Genomic DNA, 20,284 nt, shown 5'->3' with positions numbered 1-20,284 from the left:
TGAATAACATTTACAAGTAGAAGTGTTCTTAACTAATGTGTTTTTAGCTACTTAATACCAAACTTTAATTAGCTTACACGTCTGTGTATGAGCACCCTTGAAGCAGCTTTTAATATATGCCCCAAAGACATTTAGAAGAGAGAGGAAAGAGAAATGAGACAGGAAACTTAAGAAAATAGGTTAATGAGATGGGGACAAGTTTCACCACAGTATTTCAGACCACAAACCTAAATGTACTTTAAGTTTAACTTTTTAGGTTAGTTCAAGACTTTGTTTAATTCTGTCTGTCTGAATCATGAAAAGTTGCTCACTGATATTGATAGAGAATACTTTTTAGGTTCAACCATGAAGTTTTTAAAACTGCAACTATGGCAAGCAGTCACATTCAGGCTGACTTAGCAATGGAGCATTGGTATATCAGCATTACAGTCGTACCAATTCTATAGCAAATACATACCACTTCACTGAGAACAAAGCCTGAAAAATTTTTTTTTTTTGATTAGGTGTGGAACTTACACCACATACCTTTTTCTATTTGTAACATAATGATCTAAAGAAATTAGAAAACCACAACACACAAAAAAAGGTCAGAATACTACAAGTAGCATAACTTAAAAATGTATTAATACTGTGCATCTGGAATAACTTTAATAAAAACTAAACGTTCATGAATGCTGAAATCTTAGACACTGACCCAGCATATTAGGGAGAACCACATTGAGTAACCCCCAAAAACATATTTTTGAGGTAAATATCATTACACCAAATATGCATAGATCAACTTCAACTATTTATTATTTCAGCAATTTTATTTTAAGTGCATTTTCAGATGCATAGAAATCTTTTCAGCGAGTGAATGATTTATTCAAGCTAAACGTTATCAGGTTTTATATGTTAAAACAGAACCTTCAAAGCCACAAACCTCAATGAATAAGAAGAACGCAGACTATGTTACATCAGACTTTAGCCTTTTTTAAAACTCATAATTAAAATGTAGAATAGGAAAACCAACAACTGGGTGCACCCTAAATACATGCATAGAGATTTTCAGGTTTATAAATATATTCAGAATCTGAATGCATATACATTTTTTAAATAGCATCTATAAAAAATTCCTTCCCAAAATGATTTGAGTTCTTGTTCCAGAAGCATAATACAATTTGAAAAACGTCAAATAAAATAGAATAAACATTACTTTTTTTTATTCATTCGTTAAAAAAGGACCTGGACCTGCACAGAAATATAACCTTTCCAAATTCTGAGACAATTCTCTAGTATTTACTGATGTTTGAGAATGTGTTCTTGCATTATTATGCCTTTATCATTATTTTACTTGAAAATGTTCTCAAAATGACAATATTATTTATTCCAATAACTTCTGAAACAATTTATCATCAAACAAAAGGTGTTATTGTGACAAGCCTTTTTATTAATGTCTTAACATAAGATTTTTATATACATTTCCTCAGCATTTAGTAGGATTGCATTTGAACCGACTTTTCATAATAGTTTGATGGAGTTGTGGTCCATTCCTCCTGACACAACTGCTGGAATTGAGACACATTTGTAGACCAAACCACTTATACACATCTTTTCAAATCTGCCCTCAACTTCTGTATAGGCTAGAGATCAGGACTTTGTGATAGCTATGCCAAAGAATTGACTTTGTTGTCCTTAAGCCACTTTTTAGCACTTTGGCTGTATGCTTCAGGTTACTGTCTATTTGGAAGATCAATCTGAAAAAGAGTTTTAACTTCCTGACTGACGTCTTTAGATGTTACTTCAATACTTCCACATATTATTTCCTAATGCAGATTGCATCAGTTCCTCCTGAAGCAAAACAACCCCATTCTTCGCAGATGGATTGGGGTTCCTAGGCTTACAGCATCCAATTTTATCATACAAGTGTAACATGGTCTTTACAACCAAACAGTTCCACTTCAGTGTGTTCTAGGTGTTAAAACACATCTACGGGTCAGCCTCCAATTATTTCAGCTATGTCAGTTAACCTTCCAGAATTTTCCAAAACCATCTGGGCTTTTCCTCTTTAAAGAGACCTTAATCATTCTGTATATAAACTTCTGATTTTGAAGACATTCATAAGACATATTCTCTCTGTCATTATTGTGACATTTACTAAAATGAAAAAATAATAATTCTCCATAGGCTAGAGAATAAATAGTGTTGTGGTTGTACTAAACCACAATACTAAAATAGAGGTACTTAAGAAAACAACCCTCTATCACATACACAAACAGTAATGATATGGAAATAGTAATGGAAACAATATTGCACATTCCTTATAAAGTAAAATGTGACCACTTGGTAAGGTTTTTTTTTTGCCTATATAGTTTTTAAATGTCAAGATCAATACGTAATTTAACAAATTCATTCTTTAATTTAAAAATTCTGTCTGTAATTATTGATGCATCTACAAGTGCAGAGTGACGTTATTTTGGGTGAGCTCAGAACTACCCTCGTCTTAAATCTAAAATGCTTCGAAGCTTCTGATGGCCTCGATAATCTAATACCAAGTAAACACAACAAGCCTCGAGTAAAAACACTCCGTAAATTGCGCCACAGATAATACCCTCTTGCACATGTTTTTCCAGTTCAACTTTACATATAAAATATAACACTGGTTAGAAAGCATATGTCCCATTGCTCGTCAAAAATCAGATGTTCTTGTAAACTAACATTGTGAAAGTAAAGTTAGCTGTCGTACATTAAAAGCGGGCTACACATTAAACAAAAACAGGCCAAATACATAACATCAAATAAATAGCAGTAATATGTGTTTGGTAACATTACGTTACTTTGGGGTTATACCAGCCATTCTAAAGTTCACAGATTTGTCTTGCAAGTTGTGCACCAATTTAGAAGCTAGCTTGCGTGCTAGCTTGCGTGCTAGCTTGCGTGTAATTGTTTCGTTCTGACGAGATCAAGGTGATTGAAGTAGTTTATTAAAATCATTGATATTACGTTTACAAAATTAGCTGTGCGATGTTGTTATTAACGTTGTAAACATTTTTGGTGTTTTACATCCCGGCGCTGGTCTACAACACGGCCTACAACCTTGGCAGCAGCCTCCTTAAAAGCTGCTATTAGTATTAGCTAGCCACGCTAGCTTATAGCTAAAGTAGCATTTTTAGGTCAAAAAAATTTATATACTCACCCTGAGCGTTGGCTGCCATTGTGCAAATCCCAACCCCTTAAGGTTTACGGAAGCAGTGGGTGCATTTAATACTCAGAACGTGAACATTATGATAGTTAAAAAAACGGAGTACTCTGAAATAGCGTCTATACAGTAGCAGTCTCTCCCCACGACGACGGTACAAACATGGCAGAGAGGTTTGCGGCGATGATGTATTGGGGGCGTGGAGAGACAAGCAGGTCCTTCGATCTTTTTTTGCTGCATAGCCCCACTGGATGTACTTCTAACGGTAACAAGAACACATTGCATTAGGACAGATGCACAATTTATTTTTAATTCGCTTCTATTCAAGCCTATATGTGTAAACTGTTTAGAATGACCAAGAGGCGTTCCAGTGAAATGAATATATTGGCTGCTCAAACCACCCTATGTGTTCGTTTATTTATTTAGATGAATACTTTCAATATTTTTCAGAAGAATTTATACTTCGTGAGCTTATCAAGACTTATAATTCTTCCTGGGATATTAAGTAATATGCCAAATTTACTGGTTAAAACAGTGAATTGAAGGGAGATGACACAAGGTTTTCAACATTTTCTACCAATAGAGGTCTGAAACGTGGTGTGCATATTTATTCTGCCAACTTTATTAAAGGACTACAAGATTAAAAGCTTCAATCTTATACTCCTAAATGAGATCCAGAACAGCTAATTGCCATTGGCATTACCTACTATAGCCTACACATATTCCATAGGAAGAAAAGTGGGTTGAAGAAAATCACTTGTGAAACAAAGCCTTAAGAAGTTCTGTTTAAAGCTGGGCTTTCAACTCCAGTTTTCACAGGCATGTGACCAGCAGATTTTAAATTAATCCCTGGTTCAGCAGACCTGAATTAAATTCAATAGACTCCTGCAAATGACCTAATCATTTTTGAATTATTCCAAATAATTTGAAATCAGGTGTCTTGAAACAAAACCACATCTGTAATTTGCAGGATACAGGAAACCATTCAGGATAAGTTTGAGACTGTTACGCTAAAGTTTCACAAGCTATGTGGAAGACACCGGAAACAACTCAATTATCAAATAAAAGCAAAATCAACTTTTCCACTATGTGTGGTGGAAAACTCAAACTAAGCATCATCCTGAGCATCTTGAGCACATCATCCACACAGTGACACATAGCTGCAGGCTGTTCCTAGGCCAGGGACTGTAGTCAAAGTTAAGTTAAGATGTCTGGAGTTAAATATAAGGTAATGGAAGAAATAAAACAGTTGGAGGTGACACAATACTTGAGACTGAAACTAAACCAAGTAAATCAACTATTTCTTTCATTTTCAAGATGTGCAAAGTTGGCAGGAATATACCCATAAAAATATGTCATTCTTTCTTTCATTTCACCATTAGGTTTTACTTTGTGTTGCTCTATGACACAAATCTAATTGATAAAATACATACTTTGGTTGTAATCTGACAAAATGGATAAACATTTTAAAGTAATGAATGTTTTTGCAGGAGGTTTAGGGAGATGGCTGGGCTGGACAATAGCGCAGTTGGTAGCAATGTTGTCTTGCAGCAAGAAGGTCCTGGCCTCGATTCCCAGCCCAGGATCTTTCTGCAGAGTTTGCATGTTCTCCTGTGTATGCATGGGTTCTATCCAGGTACTCCGGGTTCCTCCCACAGTCCAAAAACATGACTGTTAGGTTAATTAGTCTCTCTAAATTCTCCCAAGGTGTGAGTGTGTGTATGCATTATTGTTTGTCCTATCTGCCTCTCTGTTTCCCTGTGACAGACTGGCAACCTTTATCCAACAGAATAAACTGGGTGGGACTGCTGTAAATGGAATTCTTGGTTTCCTTTTCAACCTGTTCCAACTTCAGATAAGTCAAAGTAAATAAAAGAAAACCAGTAATTTAATGAAAAATTTTGTCTTTATTCATTTTTATTATAATTAAGCATTTAAATCAAACAAACTCTATGATGTATTATTATCACTTGTATTATTATTTCTATTAAAAACAACACATTTAATTATTTTCATTTATGCTTACTCTTACAAATTGTTTAATAAGATGTTCTCAAACTATCATGAAATACACAAATAAATCATCCAGGTCATACACTGTAAAAAAGGAACCTCATGGGTTATCACATTAACAAAAGAATATCATGTACTGTTAACTAAATAATTCCATGTTTGAGCCATAAACATGATACAATCATGTTGCATAAACAAGATATTCCACAACTTCAACGTTTATAAAATTGAATCATGTTGAGAGAACATAATTCATTATAGTCAGACCGATCCTATGCTGAAGACCACGAGTGAGATCACGGGATATCACGCAAGATTACGGGAAATCACGGGATATCACGCGAGAATACGCGAGAAAATCGGTTTTCTCTCGCAAATGGAATAATATGTATTCAAGGTGAGATAACGTGATTCAATTACGTCAGCTAGATCTTCCGCCAAAAAAAAAAAGAACGTCGGGGCGTATTACATTAACAAAAGAATATCATGTACCGTTCACACAATAATATTGGGTTTGAAGCGAAAACGTGATAAAATCATGTTGGATAAACAAGATATTCCACGACTTCACATTTATAAAATTGAATCATGTTGAGCTAACATGATTCATTATAGTCAGACTGATATTGTGCTGACGACAACGAGTGAGATCACGGGATATCACGCGAGAACACGCGAGAAAATCGGTTTTTTTCTCTCAACTGGACTAACGTGATTGAATGACGTTATCTCAACTTGAATACATCTAATTAACATATATATACCCACCGCGGGTGGTTCTTATCCTCTGAGCTCGGGTCCTCTACCAGAGGCCTGGGAGCTTGAGGGTCCTGCGCAGTATATATATATATTGGATTATCCATTATTACAGACTTGAGCTTTCTATTTTTTTCTTTAAATTGTAGCTCATATATATATATATATATATATATATATATATATATATATATATATATATATATATATATATATATATATATATATATATATATATATATATATATATATATATATATATATATATATATTATTATTATCCATTCGTCATTCAATCACGTTTATATATATATATATATATATATATATATATATATATATATATATATATATATATATATATATATATATATATATATATATATATATGTTTTTGGGGTTTTTTTTTTTCCATATCAATATTTGTCAAAGTTAATCTAATAAAAAAAAAACACAGTGACGTCAGTTCCAAAGCGCTATTGTGTCAGACTCATCTCCCGCTGAAGAGGATCCAGGTCAAGAGATTACGGAAATCACGCGAGATAACTGTCTTGCACCTTGTTGGGTTTTTTCAAGGGCAGAGGGGAGATTCCTGGCGTGCATCCACTTAATTTGAAGAAGGTAAGAGTCAAACTATTTTCATCTAAATCCATATAAAAATATGTAACTTAAAATGTCTCTACATTTGCACCATTTTCTACTTGTTCCATACTTGTGTCACATTATTTCATGTTCTGTAGATTAAGTCGGTTAGGTTAAGGCAGATAGCTATATGTGATATCATTGGTAAGTTTACATTTATCGCCGCACCATTTTAGGTACATTCTGTGCGAAAAAAGTCTGCAGAGCCATATGTAGTGTACAAAGCTGCTGCCAGAGACACAAATGGACCCCAGAAATGTCACAGTTTTGCTCCTCCTGAGCTCCCTGGAGGTTTAGTGGATTTTTAACACACGGATCTAACATCAGTCTATTTCTAACTATTTAATTCTATTTCAGTAATGTTACTATGGAGGTAAATGTAGATACACACACTTTGGTACCTTTCTATCATCATCGAGATTCTTAATTAATTATGGTAATAAAAAGTCCTACATTTCAGTCGGTGAAACCTGCAGAAAGCATTGCTTTCTGAGCTTTGTTAAATGTTCCTTAAATACCTGTTAGTTATGGATTTCTAGTATATTTTGTCAGGCTAAAACTCTCAATGGATTATCCATTATTACAGACTTGAGCTTTCTAATTTTTTTCTTTAAAATACATATTCCTCTGCTGTAAAGATGTTGGGTTTTTTTTTGGACTCTTCTTTGTTGTCCCCAAATAATTGTAGCTCAGAAACAATATTGAAGTTCATTGGTTTAATTTTGAAATGTTGACGTTTTTTGTGTTCATTGTATGTGCTCATTTTGACCTATGTTACTATTGCTTTCTATCATGTTCAATTCACCATTGTTCTGCACATATGTGCTTGCATACAAGTGTCCAGTGGTTATATTCATGAGGCATTCAAGGGACTTGTACTAAAAGATACAACTCAGTTCAGTATGAATTGCATATTTTAATGGCTGAAAATATATCTGATCTCTTTCAGAACATCACCTGATCACCTGTCTGTAATCCACCTGCTTAAGTTCTGGTCAAGGGGCTCATCGGCTATCAAATTATAGATTTCAGTGGCTAATAGTAAGTTTTGCCAGATCTAAAGTGACTGAATGTAGTGTTAGAGAGCTTATAAAGCTAGGGTTCAGCTAAACTTTTATTTGGCCAGTCTGTTTTATTTGTCTTTATTTGCGTGGGGATGTGGAAATGTAAGGAGTGTAGTCTCTCTCTGTCTCGTAGATATGACCTGTTAAAACATTTTACACTTAAACACCGGCATATGCGACGTTATCCATGCCCACACATAGACTGTCCATGTACTTGTAAGACATGGAATGCTTTGCATATTCATTTAAGTAGAAGGATATAGACTGTGTTGACCATTCTGTACTTTTCACATATTTCTTTGGTGATATATTCATGTCTTTATTTAAACATCTAACAGCTTCAGTTAGATGTTTAAATAAAATGTTAAACTCCATTTTAGTCATGGCACAATGAAGGGATACTAACAATTTTAAATATCTTTCAAACAGACTGCAAGCCACTGATCACTTTTGTTGTGACTTCCTTTGAATGTAGCTATGTTTTCAAGTGTGTGAACCTATACTGCTGGAGTTTTGAGATTGTTCTCTTTGTTTTTTGATCTGCATATTTAGGAAGACACTGCTGAGGTCAGACGAGAGTGCATCCTCAAAGGTCTGTGTGTACCTAAATGAAGATCCAGAGAAGCTGGTGAGGGAGTACATGGTATGTTAAATTCTCTTTGTGTTTACAATAGAACTCCTAAGAGTTGTTAAAATACTTTCACCAACTAAGGTCCATGAGTGACTCAATCAATGTCAGTCTTAATTTATTTATTTAATTACATGTGAATTGTCTGCCCCCCAATACCCTTCCCTAACTCCCTTAGGACGTTGATGAATGTGCAGAAATGGCCAAAGCCGAGACTGTCCTCGGAATCGTCATTTGAGCAGAGGGTGCCGATGCACATCTGGATGTTGGGATTGTCCTGGAGGGGGTGGAAGTTATGAACAGCTTGGGCAGTGTATCTTCTGCAATAGTGATGCTGCTGGGACTAATCTACGCACTAAACTTGAGCTACCCTCAAGTTTAGTGCGTTCAGCACTCAACTTGCTCAGTAACTCAAGCATACCTTTGAAGTAATACAGGAAATAATAATGAAATTGGATGGAAAGAACTTATCAAAGAAAGCACAAGTTCTCAATATGAAACTCGCCGCTAAGTTGAGTAAAGTTTCATATGGAAAATGAGTGTTTAAAGTCTGCAGTAGAAAAGATTTATATTGTTACAGTTCTCTAAGTTGAGCAAATATACTGACATGTTTTATGTTGTAAAGAATTGGCTGGGAAATGAAACTGTAACCTTTTTGTAGTTGTTTTTTTATTTCAATGTCCAACTCAGCTGTGTTTTGTGCTGTGTAAAAAAAACGATGTATAACAATTCTGAAAATACAATTGTGTTGTACCTTTTCTAATTGTTGAGTGTTCTTCCTACACTTTCACCTAGTGCTATCTTAAAATGCTTCATTAACGCTTGAAAAAATGTCTTTGAATTAACGTCATGAAATAATGGAAAGGATTTCCACACGATTAACTAGCTGTCTTTTAGCATGAAGCATATTTGTTGAGCTAACTTACTTTTAGTGAGTTGTACCTACTGAATCAGGTAGTGTGAAGGTACCACTGTAAAATAAGGTGGTTTCAACTAGATTTACATTCATCTTAATGAAGTCACATCAATGATTTGGTCCTAAACATTGCAGATTAGTTGGCGGGCTGTATTGCATTACACTGGGTCACGCTATAGTAACTCAGTTAAAGGAACCTTTAAAACATATGTTGAGCCAACACATTTCATTTGAATTTGAATAACCATAATGAATGGAGTTGAGCCAACTCATTTGATTTACAATCATCCATTGCATTACCATAATTCTGGTTAAGCCAACATATTTGGTTTAAATTAGAACAACCTTAATGAATTATGTTTTGCCAACTCATTTTATTTATATAAGAATAACCACAATATATTACGTTGAGCCAACATGTTTGATCTAGAATCGCCCATTGAATCACCATTGTAACAAGTTGAGCCAACACATTTGCTTTACATTGGAATAATCTTAATAAATTAGGTTGACCTAACACATTTGCTTTAAATAGGAGTAACACAAGTACATGGTGCTGAAATAAAGCAAAGTAATCAGGTGGAAATCCTTTCCATAATTTTTTTATGTTCATCCGATGACTTATTTTTTTCAGTGTAATACTCTCCCATTCACATATATATGATCTGCTTTTTTTGTTGTTGTTGCTTTCCATGCAGTCTAGAATATCATAATGAAAAAAGATATAGTATCTTGATAGTGAGGGACTAGTTTTGTCTTGCTTCAAAAAGTGTTTTTCTCTCCGTTTCAAAATTACTGTCACTGACAGAAATGAGAAATCCTTACAATTCTGACATTATCAAGAACCAAAATCACCAAAAAAAAAGGTCATCCTTAACTCCTGTATAGAAATGTAACGCCTCTCACAGAACCAGGGGAAAAATAAAGTCTGGTCCGGCCAGCTCACAATTTGAAAAAGTTGCATCAGTGTGCCCATCTTTCTTTCCGACTCAAATATTGGAGTTGCCCTAAATAATTTGTGAGTTTTGTAAACATGGAATGTCTTTTGGGGTTACCATGTTTTATGATCGTATCTATATACTGAAGGACAAGAACACTCTTGGAGAAGCTGAAAGAAGAGCAGGATCTGTCTACAGAATAGTACTCTTTATCTATAAAATATAAGATGTAGGCTCGTGAATAATTTATAGAAAAATGATGGTTTTATTAAGCTTTGGGCCCTATAGGCCTTTTTGAAGTATTCATACCCTTGAACTTTTACCATACTTTTCCATGTTGCAAAGTCAACATATTCTTGTATGGCTTTGTGTGATAGATTGGCGTACGCCGGTAATTTGGATAATGGTGAAGATAAATCAGTATTAGCTTTTGTCATGTCGGACGAAAATGTTACATTTTGTCTCATTTACCAGAAGTCGTTCTCTAACATGGTTGCGGTGGATGTCCCTTGCATGGCTTGTGGCAAATTGCAAATAACACATTTCACGGTCTTGCCTCCTCAGTGAGACCAGATTTGCACTCTCCTTGTCAGTTTAGATGTAGACATTTCTTGGTGCCAAGCTCTTTCCATTTCCAGGTAATGAACTTAACATTTCAAATGCACACCACATTTGCACAAACCTTTTATTTGTAAGTAGCATTCCAAAACCATTTATTACTATTATTCCACCTCAGAAGTGAAACTACCTTTGGTTGGTCTGTAACAAATACCAATGTGTCTTTGATGTTTGCAGCTGTAACAAGATGAAATGTGACACTTTTGCAAGGCACTGTAAAAGGTCTGTATGATAAAAAGTCAAAAAACACCTCAAAGCACTCTGCAATCACAATTGATGTTGAGTAAAACCCCTCGCTTAAGTGCCTAAAGCCTTTCCATTTGACCTCTCTAATGCCTCTTGTGTCATGCACAACAGGAATGATAATTATGGGCTGTGTATAGGCTTGATTATAATCAAGCCTATACACAGAGTTTATTAGTATTTAGTGATTAAAGATAAGATTGGACAGTAACGGCTAAAGGTCTGTAAACATGTTTTATATATTATATCCCTTGGAAATATACTGTACTATCTGCAAATTCATATCAGGTTTGTACATTTGCTCTGTTATATTAAGGAGATTATAATTTTTTGCAGTAATTCCTGGTAAATTTAGTTTAATGACACTAAACATCTGATATGCTGAATAATATTGCTTTTTCATATTTTCAAAAAAGCAATGTTAGTGCTACAATCTACTCAATATAGTTATGTCCATGTTTCAACTGAAACAAGCTGAACTGATGAAAAGTAGACGCAAGTGTAAAAATCATATTTTCTTAGTTTTCAGTCACATTATACCAATTCAATCAGCCAACTTTTTTACCCCCATGTCTTTTCTTGCCTGACAGGTTGAAACCATTTTTCAATCAGCAAACGTTTTACCCTTTTGTATGTCATTCTGGGAGTCAAAATGGTGGTCTGAATCTGCCATTGGCTTTTGCAGCCAAATTCGAACCCCCAAATTCCTCTGGGCTGACAAACATCAACAAAGACCCTGAGAGAGACCAAGGAGAGGTGAGCAGTGAACTTGAACTGAAGCCTCATTGTATCGGCTCATTATAGGGTCTTGAGGGGAGGAAGAGGCTATTTTGTTGCGCCACAAGGCCAATATCTAAAAAGACAGGGCAATGTAGAGGATCAGCCACAAGACTTTTAATTTGAGAAGGTATCAAGGGACTTCCCTGTAAAAATAATAATATTAATAAAAATCAGTCTATGAATATTAATAGACTTGTTGGACTGAACACATTTTTTTCTTTCAAACATTAAGGTACAGTTATTCCACACAGATAGATTCTGCTGAATGGAATTGATCAATAAAAAATATATATTGTTTCCAATTTCAAACAATAACAAAGGCAACCAAGGTCAGGAGTTGTTTAATTTTTGTGACATAAGAAATGTTTTCCACTAATTAATACTTTAAATCTTGCAGATGCAATTCATATTGCACATCCTAACACATCTGTTTTCAAAGCTGTAAAATATATTTCTATGCCCCCTGGATTTTCTTTCCCAGGAATTTTGATTTTACTTCCAAATAGATTTGAAAAGGAGGAGCTGTCACTCTCTATTATGGTAACCTCAATGATTTCGTGCTCTGTCCAAATCCAGTGGTTTTCCATAACAATGCAAATTAAAGGGCACAAAGCTGAAGGAGACAAGACTTGCTATTTCCCATCCGAAGGACAGAGGTTTCCTAACAACAAACTTGTCTGTACGCCTTGTGTAGACTTTGACAGAATTTATATGCCGACTTGGAAGTTGTTTTGTGCGACACAAAAGTTTTTGATGTCAGTTCTTGAGGATCAGCAGCTGTCCTGAGAAAAAGTGGTACTAGCGCTGAGGAATGAGACCGGAATGTCCCTGCAAGAGATTAATTTTGTGAATGAAACCGTTTGGGGAGCTACTTATCTAAATGGGTAGAAGTTAAAGGTTACCAGACCTTGCATAAATGGAAAATTTGAACTCTGTGAACTCTGCCAGAAAATATTGCTAAGTCTACCTATCAATGTCTTATCTTATTGCTAAGTCTACCTATCAATGTCTTATCTTATCTTATCTTATCTTATCTTATCTTATCTTATCTTATCTTATCTTATCTTATCTTATCTTATCTTATCTTATCTTATCTTATCTTATCTTATCTTATCTTATCTTATCTTATCTGTGACATGGAAGGAAATGTTTACAAATAAAAATCTGAAACATGCGATGTGCACACTGCCTTCAGAGTCACTCATAAGTTAAAAGTAGAAACCATCTGTAGTGTGAATGTCTCGGAACTTTGTTCGAGAACATTAGAGATTGAACAGCATCAAGAAGACAAAAAAGGAAGAAAAAAAAAACAGCATACATATCACAGAAAAGGTTGTGAAAAAGTTGACTGGGATTGGGTTGTAAAACTGTATACCAAACTTTGAACATCTCCTGTACAAGCAGAACAAATCCATGGTTTCTGAAAAACATGGGTACTTCGTGAGATGCAAGACCAAAACTAATTTCTTACTAGTTACTTTTTTGTGACGGACCCACATAAAGTAGTTCATACTTGTGAGTTGGATGGTAAATGTTTCAAAGTTTTCAATTGTCTTTTACAAATAGAAATACAAAAAAGTGGGGTGAGCATCATTCATCCTGAAAATGGAAAAAGTACAAAGTTTAAACATACCACAATAAGGAACATGGTAACAGGAATCCACATTTTACAGGGAAAACCTGTCAGACCAATTATGATTTAGATCTGGCTTTTATGGACGAGTGATGAGAAGAAAACCACTGTAGAATGCCATAAAAGGCAGGGTTTGCCACAAGACAAGACACACCAAAAACCTTGAAGAAGGTGCTCTGGCTTGATGAGACAATAGCCTACCTGAAATTCTTGACTGAGCCACAAGCAAAATAGTGTGTTTTTCAGAAAATATACAATTTAACACTTCAGATAATTATTTTTTTAAATGGACAAACTGTTCTAGTTAATATGATTGGTGTAGGTCTATCATGCAATTGTCAATTCGCATTTACAAAACGCGAGAAAATTTAAGGGTTGCGAAAACTTTCATAAGGCGCTTTGTCTGTCTTAGAGTAATAAAATTAATTGTAGAAAGATGGCTTTGTTAATTAAACATGATATCATTTCTCTGTAACACATTCAGTCATGCACCCGCTCCCCTTTTCCCAGAGTGAATTTCCTGCAGTCAGTGACCCAGATCTATGTGCAATGAACTGCTTGACTCAGACTGTTGTTTTATTCAGCGCACTCACTGTCAACAGTCGGGCGAGGAGGAGGATGAAGGGCGGGACGTCACGCTGATATTCCATTCTGATTGGCTCCCCGCCCCATAACTCTTATCGCTATTGGCCGCGCGGGGTGTCCTTTCGGAGAAGATCTGTCATCGCCGCCGTTTCCCGCGCCATTCGCGTGCACGCGCGTGAGAGGGGACCAGGCACGCAACCGTTAGGAGACTGTCTGGAGTCTGTCTCAAATTGATAAATTTGGAAATGGAGTTTTACGGGTCTCTGTGCATCTACAAGGAAGCCTCCCGCTGGGAAATTTGGATCTTTGCGCTCCTCCTCAGACGTCGCTTCACATTGAGTCGCCACGCATTGACGAAATGTTTATTTTTCTTCTTTAGAAAACAAAAAGCCCAAAGTTTTTTTTCCCCTCTTCTGCAGTCCATCAGCAGGCAGACAGCTCCTTGTGCCCAGGTAGGTTAAGGCAAATCCTGGAGTGCAAGCAGCCTAACAGAGCGGATGCTGCAGCATTACAGCAGTGCTTTTCGTATTTTTAATGCCTTTTTTCTCCTCCAACATCTTCCTCTGCTTACATACGCAACAGAGTGGAAGAAGAGATAGTCCCATTCATTTGTTCTGCTAAAAAAAAAAAAAAAAAAAGAAAAGAAATCGCACCGCATTCGCGTTCGTATTATTTTGTGCAACTCATGCCAGACAATAGCCGTGTTGTTGTGGGGACTTGACCTCATTCACACACTACTTCAGGAAGATGCGCAGGTGACGCACCTTTGCTGACGCGAGGCTTTTTGATTAACTCCACGCGCACTCGGGCTCTGTGTTTACTCAGCAGTCACCTGAGGGGCACAACCTGGCCTTAGTGCGTTTACTTTAACCCTTTCAGCCACAGCACCAAGCACTGGGGATTTTTTTTTTTCTTTTTCCCGAAAAAGCTGTATTCTATTTATCCTATGCAACATGCACCTAAATTGTTTCATCATGATGAATTATGAACTCTATAAAATGCTTCCCTTTATTGTGTCTGTTTATGCTCTGCAGGGAGTTGATCCTCACCCATGGAGTTCAAGATGAGTGCATCATGCACGAGGCAGCCTATAAAAGCACATAAAGGTTTGTTTTGGCATAAATTTTAGGGATAGCTATTGTTCTCCCATAGATAGATAGATAGATAGATAGATAGATAGATAGATAGATAGATAGATAGATAGATAGATAGATAGATAGATAGATAGATAGATATTATGAAAGAATAAAATTAAGTGTTATTGTTGAATTGAATCTAATTTATTAAATTCCACATTACTGCCTTTGAAAGGCATCAGTGCCAATGAAACTGAATCCAATTGGTCAAATTGATCACGAGCCTGGGGAATGTGACTTAATTACTATGACGTTTCAGATATGTGATAATGCAGTAATAATTGCAATTCAATATGTTGAGCAGCTCTAATATTCTGTTGCTTAGACATTTGGCCTGAACTACACAAAGCCTCTACCATTTAAATGTACCATAGTTTGGAGCCTCTATTGAAACTCTTATTCTTTCTTACTATATTTATTGTTTATCTTCCAAAAACTTCCCTATACGTTTTCTCATTCATCCCAAGATTTTACTGTCATTTTAGCATCAAAGTACAACAATCCATAAGACAACATGTAGGACTATGTTAGATAAGATTAAACACTCAAAGTCCACATTGAAAATCAAAACTCATATTTGGACCATTAAGTAAAAAAAAAAAAAAAAAAAAAAAATTATGAAGTTGTGAGTTTGACAACTTCATAAGTTTAACCCTAACCTGGAAACCCCAGAACACATGTGACCTAGTTTAAACGATGCGCTTGATGGTCTTCATTATTTACAAAGAATATGTAAATAAAAAAAAATACTTTTAAATAATTTAATTAAATAGACAAACAGTCAGAATTCATTGATCTCTGGAAAAATCACAACTAATCTGTGTGATGCTGCTAGTCTACTTCATCTGAGATGAGTTTAGGCTCGTCTAGACACTTTTTTTCCCAGTCGCTGCAGTTGTCTGCAGACTGTACAGTCATATGACTCAGTCAGACAGACAGTTCCTCCTTCCTCATCTCAGCTCTGTTTTGGCAAGATGGCTGCTGAGACTAATGCTGCATTCGTGATGTGTACAATCAAAGATAGGATTTAAAAAATAGAAACATGAGACTAATGATGAATCATCAAGTCTAGATAGCACTTGATTGCAATGCATTAGTATAAAGAGCATGCAGACCCCAGAGGGAGGTTGCCTTTTTGAACCGATATTTCTGACTGAAATATTTTTTGGTTTGCGAGTTAGAGGCTTCTTTCTCTTCTTTTCAGCAAGTTTCATGCATTGATCAACTAAACTCTGTACTATTTCATTATTTTCATCTGGTTCTCAGTCACATTTTCTTTCACATGCTCATCGAGTGCTGCAGATCTGAGACGCTTGGTAGCCATTTTGTCTGCTGCGTGCGTGCAAGAGGCTTGCAAGACATCAAACTATTACGAAAAACACTAAACAGACTCTCCATGTTATCCTCTTGACTTTGGATTTTTAAAAACACGTCAAAATATCGGAGTGTCACATAGAAAAAGTTTAAAATTAAATCTGAATGTTTGTTTTAATGACATGCAATTAATAGCTCTGCCTATGATGATAGGTGTGGAAGGATAAACAATTTAATGTTGCCAATAAGTGCTAATTTTATAATTTAGACATTTTTTTGATTACTTAGCCGATGTTTTTAAGGGCTTTCGATAAAGGTTATTGAAAAATATTCTGACCTTCTAGAGTCCACTATATAGCGGAACATAATTAATTTCACTGTATTTGTGTGTATTTTGTTCAATGTTTAACTAATTTTCTACTTATAAATTCTGTTATTAGAAGTTATGCGATTAAGGACAAAGTCTTTTTTATTTACAGCATTTATTTACTACGAAACCATTTTTATATTGGTTTAATGAACGTAAATATAAATCGTGATGCACCGTAAAAAATTATATTACATGATAAATTGTTCTTTATAGCTTGTATAATCATTAAAAGAAAAGAAAACAAAAAAAAACAAAACCTGTCGTGCAGTTGAAAGTTTTTTTTCTTTACAACTTTCTTTTCTGAGGGAGTAATGCAAGTAGCTGAAATTAACTCTGGCTTAAAAAGTGCTCTGAGCGTCTGTCTGACAATACAAGTTACATCCACTCACTGAGTCTGTGATGTTTATCTGTTTGCCATATCATTGACCAGCCTGGACAGATCTCTTCATTATCATCTACTTAGTGCATACTCATCTGCTGTCAGAGGAGCTTCTTTAATCTCTTGTGGTCCTGGTTGCTTTAATGGTTTCTGAATGCTTGCTGATTGTGTTGTTTAGTGAGGCATGAAGCCGCCTTTGAAAACATGCAGAAGTTTTTACAGGTCCTGAGTCTCTCCTCGAAAAGTATAGTAGAGGTATTTTCAGGCTCGTCTATTAATTTTGTGTTCTCAGCGATAAATTGCCAAACATGGGTTTTACAATTTTTTTGGTGGGAATAATTTATGCACAAAAGATAGTTTTTGCAAAACGTATGACGTATACTTCTATAACTAAACGTATAACTACGTTATGTAGAAGTAAAAAATTATCTGATAAATGCGGCTGGTGTTTAGATGATAAATTGTACAAATGCATCTGTTCAAAATAAAATTATTTTGCACACATATCCTACATTATGTGTACCAGAAAGAAGCATTTGCAACCTTTTGTAATTTAAATGTTAGAAGTGAAATAAAACTTTATTTATTATTATGAGAACAAGCAGCTGACGTTAAATAGTAATTAGTTTTTCTATTTTTTAGACTGACAGATAAAGTTTAGGTTGTTTTAAACCATTCAGCGCTACAATGACAGCAAAATATTTTTTATTTGAAAATGGTTGATTTTGCGCTTGCAGCGAAATCTTCCACACAGTCTCACACTTTTTTTGCTAGCTCTTCATTCTCACAGGCGATTCATGTTTTTGCTTTTCTTGCAGCCGCTGACATTGACAGTTATGATTTCCTGTCAACAAATGGTAAGATCTACTTTGACCTTTTCATTAAAGCACATTTGGGTAAATTTAAAATGGAGTAAAGCAATTCTAGGAAGGTTTTAAGGTGCTACAGCTATTGAATATGATTGCCTGAGGGAAATATCACTCCACGGCACACAACGGTGTTTGCAGAGGTCGAGCTCTTGAACTGCAATGCCTTTTCTGTACACTACACTGCTGAAAATTTGACTAATCAGCACTGTCGCCATTGCTCACTTCTAAACTGTGATTGGTTTTTATCAAGAGGGATTTTTTTGATCTCTTCATGACATAATCATAGATATGAAACTTGTAACTTTCACTTGAGGCTCGGTTGAAAAACGCTGATGCAAAAGGCACTCCGAAGCATCCTCCCTTGTTTTCTATTGGCTTGCTGTCTCCACCCACAGTGAGGTCATGAGGTCCAACATCGTGACGATGTCTGGTGAAAAACAGGCTTTCATCTTGTCTCTAATGCTTCCTGAGGTTTAATGAAAGGATTTTTCTGGGTCTATTTCTGAGTGCGAACAGAGTTAAATCCGAGCACGTTTCAAAGCACGGCCCTCTGGAAAAGCATCCGCAGCAACAGTCTGCCTGGTGAAATGGTGGCGTGTTTATCTCAGCAGTTCTTGCTGCATGATGATGCAGTCTTCTCTGACACTGTCGTGGGACATTTCAAATGAATACCTTGTGTGTACTTCAGAATGTCTTTTGGCAGCCTGGCAAAGCTTGGGTCCACTTACTTGGGCCCACAACTGTGCAACTGAGACCCGGGGCTGGTCTTAGCCTTTATCTCAAAGCCATCAGCGTCCATTTTACTTTGTGGCAGTTGAGATAAACTGTACTCAAGCTTTTAGAAAGAAGAATCGGAACTCGCAGACTAAGTCCCTGAAGAAAATCCTACAACTTTTATGCGCCACACAAACTTTTCCTCAGAAGATATTTCAAAAACAATTATACACGATCGGATGCATTGATAAAAATGTAGTTAATAGTTAATAAGTAACATTTTTCTTGACGGCAGCACAAATAATTGTTTATTTTATGCTGTTATAATTACAACCTTTGTGAATTTTCTGAATTTTAAACATGCAAGCTATACAACTTTTGATACAATGAATTAAAATACATAGAAATTAAAGTTTCAAACATTTTGAAGCAGTATTTAAATCTTATTATATACCGCAATTACATGTTATAAAATGAAATCGATTGCTATATTATCTATTCCATGCACTTTTTTTTACTAATTACATTACAGAAATTATACAGGCCATATGTTAGTTAATTAAATTAAGTGTTTTTAAAGAAGACATTTAAATCTTGAAAATTACTTTGACTGTAAAATTTTTTTATTTTGAGTTTTCTAAACCAATATAAAAAAACTCCTTCCTGAACTGTAGGAAAGTTTTTATTTACAGCTTATAAAAACTGAATTTAAAAAATATTACATGATAAATAAAAACACGGCATAATGCAAAAATAAATATTGTCTCATTTCATTGTTCAGTATTCCAGTATAAAATTTTAAGGTATATTGTTGTATTTATTGTTTCACGGTTGATATCTTTTTTTGCTTACAGATTTATGCGTTCACATCTATGCAGTTATTTTCATTTTAAATCTAATTACTTCATTCACAAAACATTTGATTCATATTAAACTTTTTTTTAATTAAAAAGAAACAGCGACTAACTGATGCTATTTGGGTGTTAGGTTGCAAAAGTTAAAAATTAACGATTTGAACGATAAGGAGGTTGCATTATTTTGGGAATGTATGTTGAAATAAAAAGCGGCCTTATCAAGATTTTGTGGAAAGTACAGTACACTGTGATTTAATCTAGCTAAATTGAGTGACTCCTCCTTACTTCTTGTTTTTGTCTACTGTTAAAATTTTGTATGAAAGCCAGACTGGGTTCTTATGCCATGAAGCACAACAGTGGCTGTCCATAATGTCAAGTTTAGTCTCCTCTCTGTAGTCATGCAAAAAGTGAGAGAGAACGCTAATTCTTTGGGATCATGCATATGCAGGAATTCCATGTTCCCAACTTATAGCTTAATGTCAGACTAATCAGCTTTTCCCTTATTAAACATACAATTTCTTGCCTTTTTCAACAATGGAAGATAACTTTACCACATTCATTTCAATGCATTTTTACAGTTTCAGTTTATGTTTCTTAATGTTGGATTATTGAAAACATGCGATTTAGGATTCAAGTTTGTTTAAAGCACAAAAA

The 20,284-nt window shown here is 35.2% G+C and overlaps 1 protein-coding gene and 2 long non-coding RNA genes across 3 annotated transcripts in view; 2 read left to right on the top strand and 1 right to left on the bottom strand.

Annotated features, from left to right (window-relative positions):
• Window positions 1–3,343, bottom strand: part of rbm33a (RNA binding motif protein 33a) — a 31,050-nt gene extending 27,707 nt beyond the window's left edge. The window contains exon 1 of the mRNA XM_055037473.1: window positions 3,176–3,343. Within this exon, the coding sequence (XP_054893448.1) occupies window positions 3,176–3,194 (19 nt within the window). The 5' untranslated portion in view covers window positions 3,195–3,343. The remainder of the gene's footprint in view (window positions 1–3,175) is intronic.
• Window positions 3,344–6,493: 3,150 nt separating this feature from the next.
• On the top strand, window positions 6,494–9,039 carry LOC129364802 (uncharacterized). The gene is made up of 4 exons (XR_008606476.1): window positions 6,494–6,568; window positions 7,539–7,630; window positions 8,206–8,296; window positions 8,460–9,039. It is a non-coding gene; the product is annotated as an uncharacterized LOC129364802 (long non-coding RNA).
• Window positions 9,040–14,187: 5,148 nt separating this feature from the next.
• LOC129364938 (uncharacterized) overlaps window positions 14,188–20,284 on the top strand; it is a 29,160-nt gene continuing 23,063 nt past the window's right edge. Inside the window, exons 1-3 of the long non-coding RNA XR_008606489.1 lie at window positions 14,188–14,446; window positions 15,029–15,100; window positions 18,012–18,050. This is a non-coding gene — a long non-coding RNA (uncharacterized LOC129364938). The remainder of the gene's footprint in view (window positions 14,447–15,028; window positions 15,101–18,011; window positions 18,051–20,284) is intronic.

Source organism: Poeciliopsis prolifica, unplaced genomic scaffold (genome assembly GCF_027474105.1).
Source record: "Poeciliopsis prolifica strain line A6 unplaced genomic scaffold, Auburn_PproV2 SCAFFOLD012, whole genome shotgun sequence".
Classification (NCBI taxonomy): Eukaryota; Metazoa; Chordata; class Actinopteri; order Cyprinodontiformes; family Poeciliidae; genus Poeciliopsis; species Poeciliopsis prolifica.
Note: the sequence above shows the minus strand (reverse complement) of the source record. Positions and strands in the feature narration are given on the sequence as shown.